General features: G+C 56.2%; 1 protein-coding gene across 1 annotated transcript in view; it reads right to left on the reverse strand.

Annotated features, from left to right (window-relative positions):
• The window catches only part of ZFYVE28 (zinc finger FYVE-type containing 28), a 160,415-nt gene that overhangs the window by 88,369 nt on the left and 58,462 nt on the right, over positions 1–13,584 (reverse strand). The window contains exon 2 of the mRNA XM_064365336.1: positions 4,840–4,980. Coding sequence (XP_064221406.1) covers positions 4,840–4,980 — 141 coding nt within the window. The remainder of the gene's footprint in view (positions 1–4,839; positions 4,981–13,584) is intronic.

Raw genomic sequence — 13,584 nt, forward strand, 5'->3', positions numbered from 1 at the left:
TGTGAACCATTGAGATGGTCTAACATGTGCATTTTCTTAGTGACATGTCTGATCTCTTCTGTATTTTTAGAAATCTATTTTTATTTAGGGCCAAATATTGTCTTTTATCTCTGTGGCATATTTGTGATACTCAGCTGGTTCTATTATTCTCTTTCTACCAGGGAACTAAATGATGCCTCTTCCATCATTCTGTAAGACAGTAACGCAGCGAGAGTGCCAACCCCATGCCCTTTCAGTGCCATGGCATCTGGCAAACAAATCCTTGTTTTCTGTTTATTGCATGTGATGATGGGTGAGTCACCCAGTCTGAGTGGATTTAGTGTTCTAGTTCATGAAATAAGAGAATTGGACCAGATAAGCCCAAAGTTTCTTTCAGTGCTGGATAATTATAACTCTAAAACAGCTATAGTGAGATGCCTGAATGTATATACTGGCATGAGATTCAAACTTCTGGCAGCTTGACACAGTTTCCAATTGTTTATGTGATACCATAGCTATCATATGCAAAGAAGAATGTCACATTATTTAAAAAGAAAATCAATCAAAATTTCAGTCAATCAGCCAAGTGCTCTCTGTTTCAATGATATAACTGAGTACCGACTACGTACTGGGCACTGGAATGCATTGGTGAATGTTGTGTGTAGATGCAGCCCTGCCATCATGGCGTCTGCATGCTGCTGCCACTGTTGGGTGATGGAGTGAATACTGATTAAAACGTCAGCTAGGCGCGGTGGCTCACGCCTGTAATCCCAACACCTTGAGAGGCCAAGACAGGTGGATCAGGAGTTCGAGACCAGCCTGACCAACATGGAAAAACCCCATCTCTACTGAAAATACAAAATTAGCCAGGTGTGGTGGCCAATGCCTGTAATCCCAGCTACTTGGGAGGCTGATGCAGAAAAATTGCTTGAACCTGGGAGACGGAGGTTGCAGTGAGTCAAGATTGCAGCACTGCACTCTAGCCTGGGCAACAAGAGAGAAACTCCATCTCAAAAAAAAAAAAAAAGAAAAAAATCAATATTTATTGAGTAAAAAAAAAAAAACCCCACCCGTGTAATTTACCATATTAAAAATAACACGATAATCTCCACTGACACAAAGAAAGCATCTGAAGAAAATATCTAACATCCGTTCCTAATAAGAACTCTCAGCAAGCTCTGAATAGGTGGCAACTGCCTGGGCCTGACAACATCTAGGAAAATCCTACAGGTAACATACACTGATCTTTGGGGAGAAAGCACTCAGTCTTCCACCATTAACAAAAGACGTTTGCTCTCGCCAACTCTATTCACCTTTGTTCCGGAATTCCAGCCAGTTCAATAGGGTGGCACACACACACACTCGCACTCATGGCATCCGGATAGAAAATGAAGAAGTGAGGATCATCTTTATGTGCAAAAAATTTAACAGTATCTACAAAAAGCTGCCAGAAATAAGTGAATTTAGAAAGTATGATATTGTAAATCGTGTTTCGTCTTCTTCCCATTTCCTGACATACAGCTCCTAAAAAGCCTTGGGACCTCCAGAATGATACGAGTTCACTGGGGCTGGGGGGCCTAGACAGCTTCAGGATGGGGGGCTGGTCACTGGGAAGATCAAGGCATGTTCGAAGGTTGGGACTTTCAGCCCCACCGCCAACCTCCAGGGAGTGGAGAGGCACTGAAGAATTGGGAAGTGTTCTCACCTGTAGCCAATGACGTAATCAGGCATGGCTCTGTAATGGGGCTTCCACAAACGCCCGAAAGGACTGGGTTCAGAGAGCCTCCTTCGGGCCAGCAAACACATCTGCCTGCCAGGAGAAGGGGACACCCCAACTCCACAGACACAGAAGCTCCTGCCCTCGGGACCCCTCCCGAGCTCGGCCTGTGCACCTCTTCACCTGGCTGTTCATCTGCACCCGTTCCTACATCCTTTGTTAGCAAGCCAGAACCACAAATGAAGTGTTTTCCTGAGTTCTGTGAGCCACTCTACAAATTCATCCAACCCAGAAGGGGGTCATGGGCGCCCCGGTTTATAGCCAGCTGGACAGGAGCAGAGACCACGCCTGGTCCTGGGATCAGTACCTAAATGGGGGGCGCGTCTTGTGGGACTGAGCCCTCACCCCGTGGGGTCTGAGGTCACTCCAGGTGAACAGTGTCAAGATGGAGTTGAATAGGGGACCCCCCCACTGCTGTCCCCTGCAGAACCTGCCGGGGAATTACTCGGTGTGTGGGGGAAACCCCACTCATCTAGTCATGGAGTGCTGAGTGACTGTGCGAGTAGAAAGTAGGAAAAAACCCGTTATCTAGATTCCTACAGAAAGGTTTTAGGATAAAAGATATAGTAGCACCAAACGATCAAAAATTGACATTTAGAGCTGGGCGCGGTGGCTCACGCCTGCAATCCCAGCACTCTGGGAGGCCAAGGCAGGTGGGTCACTTCAGGTCAGGAGTTCAAGACCAGCCTGGCCAACATGGTGAAACTCTGTCTCTACTAAAAATACAAAAATTAGCAGGGAGTGGAGGTGCACAGCTCTCAATCCCAGCTACTCAGGAGGCTGAGGCAGGAGAATCGCTTGAACCTGGGAGACAGAGGTTGCAGTGAGCCAAGATCAAATCACTGCACTCCAGACTGGGCAACAGAGCAAGACCCCACAGGGTGCAGCTCAGTCCCACAAGACAGACCCCTTCAGATGCCGATCCCAAGTCCAGGCATGGTCTGTGCTTCTGTCCAGCTGGCTACAAACTGGGGCTCCCATGACCCCCTCCTCGGGTTGGGATAATTTGTAGGGTGTCTCATAGAACTCAGGGAAACACTTCATTTATGGTTCTGGCTTATTTTTAAAACTTGATATGTAATAAGCAATACCACTTATAACATCATGAAAAGACACGAAATCCGATCATCCCTCAGTGCACGCAGGGCACAGGCTCCAGGACCCCTGGCGTATATCCCGTCTGTGCACACTCAAGCCCCACAGTTGGACCTGTGGAACCTGCACGGCCCTCTGTCCACGTGGGTTTTGTGTCCAGAGAATACTGTATTTTAGGTCTGAGTCAGATTGAAAAAAATGCATGTATAAGTGGACCTGTGCAGTTCAAACCACGTTGTTCAATGGTCAGCTGTGCTGGCGGTAAGGGGGGCCCTGTCAGATGCCCCAGGGAGCTGGGAGGAGCACCGGGGAGCACCCCTGGATCTGGGAGGAGGAGAGGCCGAGAGTCTCCCCTGAGGGTGCTCAGCACAGACATGGGGCAGGATGAGCCACCATGTCGGGGGGCGGCCAGGACGAGGCTGGGGACTGCGTGTGGGACCCACATGGAGGAGGCTGGGGGAGGAAGGGAAGATGGGAGGAGGGAGGAAGAAGGGGAGGTGTGGGAGAGGGAAGAAGGGCCACAGAGGAGCCAGTGGGATGCGAGGTGAGCCAGAGGCAGGGCCCCGGAGCCGAGTGGATAGAAGTGAGGCCCAATCGGATGATGCTGAGGGGTCTGGACAGTGTCCGGTTCCTTCAAAGACCCCAGCAGCAAGGAGAAGAACATGAGTGCTTAGGCCCCTAACTGTCCCTAGGAGCACTCCCTTCCAGATCCTTCTCACAGGACAATTCTCACTGCGACACACCCCAATTAAAGCCCATGGCGGGGGGAGCCTAGGAAGGGGCCACCTAGCTTGACAGCCCTCCAGCCCCTCCCCCAGCTCTCAAACTCACTTAACACCAAACTTCACCATCAACGCCGTCAACAAAAAAGCACACAGGCCACAGAGCACATCATGGGAACAAAGCCCCTCCCCAAAGGCTGCCTTGAGGGGCAGCATCGGCCCCCATTCCGCACTGGTGGAAACACGGGCAGGTCCAGCACCTCTCCTGCGTGGCAGCATCCTCCTCCAGGCTCCAGGGCCCCCAGCACCTGTCCCCTGGGCAGAAGCTTCTTCTAACCTGAGCTCCTGAGGAGAGGGACTCTCCCCACCCAGAGAGGCCGTCCCCAGAGGGGCCCAGGACATCTGTTGGAACATCTGAACACACAGGATGGGGAGCTGCCACTGAACAGCTGAAAAGGGCCCAGAGCCTGATCTGGCCAGAAAAGCTGTCCTGGCCACACACAGAGCCCTAACGCTGCAGAGTCCCCACCGTGGCAGGGCCAGACCCAGGGCTGGACTACAGCCAGCTCGGCCACTATGCAGGAGCCCCCCCAGGTGGGACCCTCAGGACCACAGTGACGCAGTGATGGCCTCCCCCTGTTGGGGGAGCATGTGTCAGCCCCCACCTCCCATGGCTACAAGGATTCAACAAGACCCTGTGGGTAGAACACACCGAGAATATTCCGGAACTTTGTGAAAACCCGTCATCGTCACTTGATAAAACTGCACCACGCTGTTTGCTGTTGTGCTGGAAATGCCTCTGAATGCTCGGTGCACTGGGAAGAAAACCTCGGCCAGGATATTTTTAGCAGCAGCTTCCAGGGCCATCTCTCAATTACGCAGCAGATGCTGGCAGCGCCGTGAGTCAGCGTTGGAGTGTGACCGCCACATGGTACCCGAGCTCTGCAGGAGCACCTGGGCAGGCCCACCCCTCCCACGCCAGCTGCTCCTGGGCTCAGAAGCCGGCTCTCTCTGCACCCCCCGCCCCCGCTCTCCCAGCTTCTGCTCCCCCAAGCATCCTATGCTGTTCCTCACTTCCAGCCCAGCTGTCCACCCCACACATCCCACCCCGGATAGTCCCTCTTCCCGAGCCTCGCTTCTCTAGCACCTGACCCAGAGAACGCCACCACAGGGGCCAGCAGGTGACAAAGCCCCGCTCTACTGAGGACTGGCCACTCTGTCCGACGCCCAGCGGGGCCGGCCAGCCTCTGCCGCCCAATGGCTCACCTGGCAGGAGCGGAACTGGCTGACCAGCAGCGTGCACCGCTGGGGGTCCTTCCGCCCATCCAGGCTGTCCAGCTCTGCGGCCACCTGGTTCAGCTCCTCGTCGGCGTAGTAGAACCGGGCAAGCAGCTGCGGGTCCGACCTCTGCAGGAGAGAGGGGCCAGGGGCATGAGTGGGTGGGGAACTGGAGGGGACGCCTCGGCCATGTGCGGGCTCAGCCTGGGACCTTCCACACTGAGCAGTAGCCGGCTCTTTCATCAGCTTTCCAGGCCAGGATCTAGAGAGAAACAGCTAAAGTTGAGGCTCAGGCTGCCTGCTCAACCCCCGACCCAAGGATCCCAGGCCCCCTGCATTTCACCCCAGGGCTGTGGGGAATCCAGACGCTTTGCTACACACAGGACACAAGATCCTCACACTCCCTCTTATGGAGGAGAACCCACAAAAAAGGGGCTCTAGAAAGAGTGGGGTCCCAGGCGAGGAAAGCAGTTCTTAAGGAATTTCTTTTTTTTGAGACGGAGTTTTACTCTTGTTGCCCAGGCTAGAGTACAGTGGCACAATCCCAGCTCACTGCAAACTCTGCCTCCCGGGCTCAAGTAATTCTCCTGTCTCAGCCTCCCAAGTAGCTGGGATTACAGGCACCCGCTACCACACCTGGCTAAGTTTTGTATTTTTAGTAGAGATGGGGTTTCACTTTTTTGGCCAGGTCTCAAACACTCCTGACTTCATGATCTGTTCACCTTGGCCTCCCAAAGTGCTGGGATTACAGGCGTGAGCCATCGTGCCCGGCATATACATACATATATATGTGTATATATATATATATTTTTTTGAGACAGGGTCTTGCTCTGTTGCCCACGCTGGAGTACAGTGGCATGAGCATGGCTCACTGCAACCTCTGCCTCCTGGGCTGAAGAGATCCTCCCGCCTCAGCCTCCTGAGTAGCCGAGGCTATAGGCACATGCCAGTACATTCAGCTAATTTTTAATTTTTCCTAGAGTTGGGGTCTCCTTACGTTGCCCAGCCTTGTGTTGAAGTCCTGGCCTCAAGCTGCTCTCCCATCTTGGCCTCCCAAAGTTGCTGAGATTATAGAAGCGAGTCACCGTGCCTGGCCTGAACCGACTTTTATCAAAGGGCCTCCTGACAGTCACAGAGAGAAACAGAGAGGAGGGGAAGGTACCAAATCCTGCCCAGTGGGATGCGCTGCCAGCGTCCTCACAGACTCCCATCTCCGTCGGGGTTTCCTCCGTGTGCTCTGGCCTGCTGCCCTCCCCGTCCCTCCGTGTGGCCTTGGCCAGGGTCACTCTGTCCTGACTTTTTCCTAGTCCACCAGTCCTCACTCTCTGGATCAGCTCCAGACACTGGCCCAGACACCTAGGGTGGGGACAGCAAGCCCCAGTGAGGCTGAGCAGACCCACACTCGGCCGTCCACTGCCCCGCCTGGGCTTCGGCGATGCCGCATGCACTTGTGACCTGGACAGCCAGTGGGAAGCCTCCCCGGGACTGTTCCCAGGAGGCTGCCGAAGCCTCTGCACTCACTCGCTCACTGGCGGATGCTGTCTGCGTGCCGATCGGCTAGGGGCGGATCTGGGCCTGGGACACAGCCCTGAGCAAGGCAGACCCAGACCCCACACCGCGCATCAGAGACGGGGAGGCGGGCGCGGGCCACCGTCTGCTCCCACCCTCTCAGCTCCACGTCTGTGTCCCCACGCCTCGAGCCTTTCTGGAAGTAAACACATCCCCTCCGATGGCCCGGCCAACCTCGGAGAGCCACGAGGTCACAGTCACCGAGCGACCCACCCTCTGTGAAGAAATGGGAAGAAGAGTGGGGTTGGGAGGCAGGAGACACTCTTAGCTCGTTCTGCTCTACTCCTGGAAGGAAAGAAAGGGAGGCAGGGAACATGGGACCCAAAGGCCCCTCCTGACCCTTCCACTGGGTCGGAGCCCCAGGGAATGCTGTGCCTTCGAGGCCTTGCAGCTGTCAACTTACAGACGAGCAACTGCGCCCTTGACCTTTGCCTCGGATGCAGCCCCCATCATTCCTTTTTTTTTTTTTTGAGATGGAGTCTCATTCTGCTACCCAGGCCGGAGTGCAGTGGTATGATCTCAGCTCACTGCAAGCTCCACCTCCCGAGCTCAAGCGATCATCCTGCCTCAGCCTCCCAAGTACCTGGAATTACAAGTGTGCACCACCACATCCAGCTAATTTTTGTATTTGTAGTAAAGACAGGGTTTTACCATGTTGCCCAGGCTGGTCTCGAACTCCTGACCTCAAATGCTCCGCCTGCCTGGGCCTCCCAGGGATTACAGGCGTGAGCCACCGTGCCTGGCCCAGTCCCCAGAATCCTGACCCAGCTTCTGGGGTGGCCACCAGCTTCCCCTCCTGGGCCCGGGGCCTGCCAATGCCCCTCCTCACTCCCAAGGAAGAGGGGAAGACCGAAGAACAGCACCTTCTTACCAGAGGACAGAAGAGCCTCCCTGCCACTTCCGGAACCAGGAGGAAGCACAGCCCCTTTGCAAGGTGGGGCTGAGCTCGCAGCCTGCCCAAGGCCTGCGTGAGAACCGCCGGGCCTGACACCCAGCTCAGGCACCGGTCCAGGTCACCAGAGCCACCGGCTTCCTTCTGGCCCCAAACCTGCCAGCTCCCTTCATAGCAGAAGTGGGAGGGTGGGAGAAGCAGGGGCCTGGCTGTGACCGAGCTGGACCGGAGCCCTCACAGTCCCTCGCCGCATGCGTCCCACAGCCCCGACCACAGCTTGCTGATGAGACACCATCTGGCCCAGCAAGCAGGCCAGGTACTGAATTTAGGGCACTGCATGGCGACACCTCCCAGAAGCTAAATCTCGGCTCCAAGAAAGAGGACACGACAAGGGGCCATGCAGAAACCCCCAGAAGGAACCCAGAATCATTCTCTGCTGTGGCACCAAAAACCTCACACCACCTAAGGAGTTCACAGCAACACCAGGGTCAACACGGCCCCTTGCTGTCAGGCGAACGGAGGAGACGGCTCAGCCGCGACGCAGGTGCGTGAAAGGCCGATGGTAGCGTGGTGCCATCACACAAAGCCCTGGACCAAAGAGGGGACTAAGCCTCTGAGCACAGAGCGGGGTGCACACACGTCCCCTCAGCTCACTCACACAGTTCCTCTCCTGTGCTCTGGAGAGGCCGGGAAGCACCGTGTGTGTGAGCACGTGATCGTGTACGTGAGTGCACACGTGTGTGGTACCTGCATGCCCCGTGCATGGCTGTGTGCATGTGGATCTGTGCGCTGTGCATATGTGTGTACATGCACGTGCACCTATGTATCTGTGTGCCTGTGGACATATGTGCAGGCATGAACATGCGTGCGCGTGTGAACCTGCCCCTGTGGGACCAGTGCAGCAGGTGTCAAGATGAGCTCCCACAGGGGTGAGGTGTGTCTACTTGGCAAGGTAAAAGCTAGAAAGGGGTGCTCATCACCAAAATAAAAGGCATGGGAAGTAGGGAACCCTTCAGGGATGGGCCTGGTACTTGACCCCGCCTGGCCCTGGCTCGTTATCGGGGATGCCTGCTGCCCTTGCAGGGAAACCGATTCCCTGCTGCAGAAGGCAGCCTGTGTGTCTCCTGTGAGGAAGGAAGGGGTCCGTGCCTTCCTCTCTTGGGGCAGCTGAAGCCTCTGAAAGGTCTCGCGTGGAGCCGAGGTGTCACTGAGCACACAGGCTGCCCGGCCTGGGCTGCTCGCTGGTGCGGTGGGCCTGGTGGCGGATGAGGCAGATTTCCTGTGTGACCTTATCATGGGCTAAACTGTGACTACCCCACCAGTTCAAAGACTGAAGTCCTAACCCCCAGGACTCAGAATGTGACTGTGTTTGGAAACAGTATCTCCCCATATTTTTTCTTTGAGATAGGGTCTTGCTCTATCCCCCAGGCTAGAGTACAGTGGCATGATCACAGCTCACTGTAACCTTGCCTCCTGGGTTCAAGTGATCCTCCCTGAGTAGCTAGAAGGCCAGGTGGGTGCCACTACGCCCAGCTAATTTTTGTATTTTTTGTAGAGACGGGGTTTTGCCATGTTGCCCGGGCTTGTCTGGAACTCCTGGGCTCCAGCGAGTCATCTGCCTTAGCCTCCGAAAGTACGGGGATTACAGGTGTGAGCCACCTAGCCCAGCCCAGAGATAGGATCTTTAAAGAGGTCATTACAGGACCTGGCCTCAGAGGGACCTGGCCTCAGAGGGACCCAGCCTCAGAGGGACCCGGCCTCAGAGGGACCCGGCCTCAGAAGGACTTGGCCTCAGAGGGACCCGGTCTCAGAGGGACCTGGTCTCAGAGGGACCCGCCCTCAGAGGGACCTGGTCTCAGAGGGACCTGCCCTCAGAGGGACCCGGTCTCAGAGGGACCCGGCCCTGCCATGCGGTGGTCTTGGACTTTTGGCCTCCAGAACCGAGGGAAGAGAAAATCCTACTGTTCCAGCCACCGAGTCTGGAGTCCTTTCTTTTGGCCGCCCAACCTGTGTGGAAGGCCCAGGAGCAGGCTGGGGAGCCAGCCCTCACCCAGAGCTCCCCCACCCCATGCCATGCAGGAGGGCCCGGGAGCCCGGACGCCCACTTAGCAAACCCTGCCAGGTGTCCCTCCTCCAAGGTATAACCCCAAATCCGTGGGCCTGTACCACTCTGAGGAAGCTGCCCTTGGGGTGGGCTCAAGCTTCCCGGAAAGACCTGGGGACCCCCGAACATCCGGAAGGACAGCCCCGCTTAGGCCCCGGACCCAAGCCTTAGATCCTTTACCCACCCCAAGCAAGTGCGCGCGTCTACAACAACCTGTGAGGCCATTCGTGGTTCTCTGTGATTTGAGGAGGCCTCCATGATGTCTACGGCATGGGCTCTGATGGTATAATTGCCTGAGCGCAGGAAAGGGGTGTCCCGAACAGCGTGTCCAAAGCCACCGCGCCCGAGAACAGGGAAGGAAGCACTGGGCATCTCCACGATCCAGGAGCAACAACACTCGCCACACCCCACCTTGTGCCATCCCACAACGGGCACCACGGTCACACTGCTGAGGACATGGCATCGGTGCCCACAAGCAGACGCCCTGCTGCTTTACCTTGATTTTCATAAAGACCTTAAAACCAGACCTACGAAGGTGTTGAACATCTGCAAAAAGAGAGCTGTAATCATACACACTCACACGCACACACACACAGGCATGCACAGGCACGCACACACAGGCACGCACACACAGAGGCACACAAACACAGAGGCACACACACACAGAGGCACACACACAGGCACACACACACAGAGGCACACACAGGCACGCACACACACAAGCACACACACACAGAGGCACACACACACAGAGGCACACACAGGCACACACACACAGAGGCACACACAGGCACGCACACACAGGCATGCACACACACAGAGGCACGCAGACACACATGCAGCACACACAGAGGCACACACACAGGCACGCACACACACACAGGCACACACACACAGAGGCGTGCACACACAGGCATGCACACACACACAGGCACACACACAGAGGCGCACACAGGCATGCACACACACACAGGCACACACACACAGGCATGCACACACACACACAGAGGCACGCAGACACACATGCACACACACACAGGCATGCACACACAGAGGCACACACACACAGGCACACACACAGGCACACACAGGCACACACACACAGGCACACACACACAGGCATGCACACACACATACACAGAGGCACGCAGACACACATGCACACACACACAGGCATGTACACACACAGAGGCACACACAGAGGCACACACACAGGCACACACACAGAGGCGCACACACACAGGCATGCACACACAGGCACACACACAGAGGCGCACACAGGCATGCACACACACACAGGCACACACACACAGGCATGCACACACACATACACACACAGAGGCACGCAGACACACATGCACACACACACAGGCATGCACACACACAGAGGCACACACACAGGCACACACACACAGAGGCGCGCACACACAGGCATGCACACACACAGGCACACACACAGAGGCGCACACAGGCATGCACACACACACAGGCACACACACAGGCATGCACACACACATACACACACAGAGGCACGCAGACACACATGCACACACACACACACAGGCACGCACACACAGAAAGCCTGTGCTATTTGGAAAGCTGAGGTAGGCTCTGAGCTAGCGTCCTCGCCCTTCGGGACTGGTATGTCAGAGGAAGAGGCCGGGGTTCCCGCATGGTCCCAGCAGTGCCTGGGTGGTGCCAGGGGCGAGAGCAGGAAGGGGTCTCTATTCCTTGTGTCAGACATCCCACCCAGACCCCTCACTGTGAGCAAAGGCCTCCAGACAGGGGTCCCAGGAAATGAATTAACACGGCTTACAACATTCAATTTGTCCTGATTAACAGAATCCAGAAGAAAATTGGGGGTACTGAATTTCCATTTCTAAGTATGCAGAGTATGAAGCAAACACTTATAATCTCCATCTACTCATCTCTTAGCGCTACATCCGTCCGGCGTGACTGGGCTCACCTTCAAGGGCGCCTTGGGGCCGGACACATGACTGGGGAGGCAGCGCGCCAGCACTGACAGACCCCCTCCCTTTGATTCGAATCCACCAGCTTTAGTCAACAGTTTACAATTTCATTTTAAATTCGGTTTTTAAATGTCCTTAAATACAATGTCCACAATAAAGGGAATCAATTGATATAAGTAGGAAGTATTCACCTTGTTTAAATTTTTGAAATAAAAATTGTAAAATAATAAATTAGAACCTGGTAGGATTCTCTTTTAAAGCCACACTGCGTCAGTATTTTCTCAAAGATGAATTCATTGCAGTGAAAAGTGTTCACTGTTGAAAGAAGTCAGAAATAAACACCGTCAAGAATGCGTTTCGTTCAGGAGGTTAGATGACTACTGAACGGACATCCTCAGAAAAGCAGGAGAAAATACACACCAACCCAGCAGTACTCAGTTCCAAAACGCAGGATGGACTGAGTCGGGGCGAATTCTGTTAAGCTGATTGAACTGTTAATTCCTTCAAGCCCCCGGTCCCTAACGTGAGCTCTGGTTGCAGATGCGGCTGCGGGCGGGAGGTGCGGGTTGGAGGCAGGAGCAGGTGAGAGGCGCAGTGCGCACGTGTGAGCTCGCCCGTCTGACCCACGTGTGATGACCTCGGAGTGTTTCCTGGCAGTTACAAGGGCTGGCGGCCGGCGCAGTTTATACACACTACACCACCTGCTGGGGCAGGCCCCAGCCACCGTGAGACCCAGGAGGGACGGGGCTCCAGCCCTGCACAGGGCACAGGAGCACAGCCACACAGCCCATCACACCACGCCTTCCACCCGGGCAAGAAGACTGACGCTCCCGAAGGTAACTCATGGCCAAGGCCACTCTGCTGGATGCCAGGGAGCCAGATCTCAGCCCGGGTGTCACTAGGACCCTCTGGCATCTATGTGGGGAAAGAGCGGGTAAGGGCCCGGGGCCGGATCCTTTTTATGGTCTTGCTTGCCGAATATAACGTAAGTCCTGCAGGTGGGCGTCTTAAAGGGACACCTTGTCACTCCAGGACAGCAGCATCACAGTCTTGGCCAAGCTGCTGCAGGGGAAGTGGGGATGGGAGCAGGCAGGTGGTGGGACAGATGGAGGGCCAGCAGCACGGCCAGGCCACAGAGGACTCGACCCGCCCCACGGGCCCCGGCAAGGGAGGGAAGCCCAGCCCAGCTCCTGCTGCCTCCCGCCCCACGCAGCTGAACCCAGGCCATGGCTGGGCCCTAAGCTCCAGTTCCCAAGACAGACCACCCCAGGCAGCCAGCTTCCTACCCCCACACGCCACACGCTCAGCCTGGGGACTCAGGTGGGTTTGCCTCCTGGATATCAGCAGATCTCCAGGAGACAGCGGCCACACGAGGACTTCAGCTGGACAGAGGCTGGAGCGTGTAGGGGTGAGGACCAGGTGTCCAAGGCCACCCTGGGCTTCTCCTGGGCCAGCTTTCCATGAAAGCCTGGGTCTCCTCACTCCAACACCAGGAATCCAAGAGCATCTCGAAGAAGCCATAAAAGAGCCTCTGCCCGGGGCACCCAAATGCAGCCCCACAGCTGTGACCCCCCACACCGGCTGTTCCTCAGCCCCCACCATGACCAGCTAACTGTGGAGGAAGCCCCTCGACCCCGCCACCACGGTGGGGCTGGACCTGTGCACTGCTGCCAATCACGGGTCCAGCCCTTCCTGCAGATCTCTGAGCCCTCCAGTCCGCACTGAGGCCTGGCGTCCATGACCCATGTCCCCGAGGCAGACCTCAACCACAGCAGACGTCCCAGGGGCTGCCAGGCTGAGGCCCCGCTGACCGGGCAGCACCACCAGCCACACGCTGCGGATCTGGGGCCACAGACAGGCACGCGTGCTCCTGTGGTCCTGGGCACAGCCTGCTGCCATGCCCACCCCAGTGCCACTACTGTTACTCCTGCTCCGTCCCCATCCATCCGTCCACCTTCTCCACCCCGCTCTGGGGCCAGGGAGCTGCAGTGGGCATGCTGGGTCAGCGGGAGGCCTGGCAGGGAGTGGGGATGGGACCGTCCTGCCCACTTCCTGCCTTGGCCTCCCGCTGACCCCATCCACCCCTGCTCTCTCTCAGGACTGGGTACTGGCCCTCCCTGCAGACTTCGGAGCTACATGTGGCACCAGCTCATCACCATCCCTGTGGTTCCCTCAACCCCATTACATGGTGAGTGTCC

This window comes from Aotus nancymaae, unplaced genomic scaffold (assembly GCF_030222135.1).
Source record: "Aotus nancymaae isolate 86718 unplaced genomic scaffold, 86718_ANA_hifiasm-v0.15.2.pri h1tg000006l, whole genome shotgun sequence".
Taxonomy (NCBI): domain Eukaryota; kingdom Metazoa; phylum Chordata; class Mammalia; order Primates; family Aotidae; genus Aotus; species Aotus nancymaae.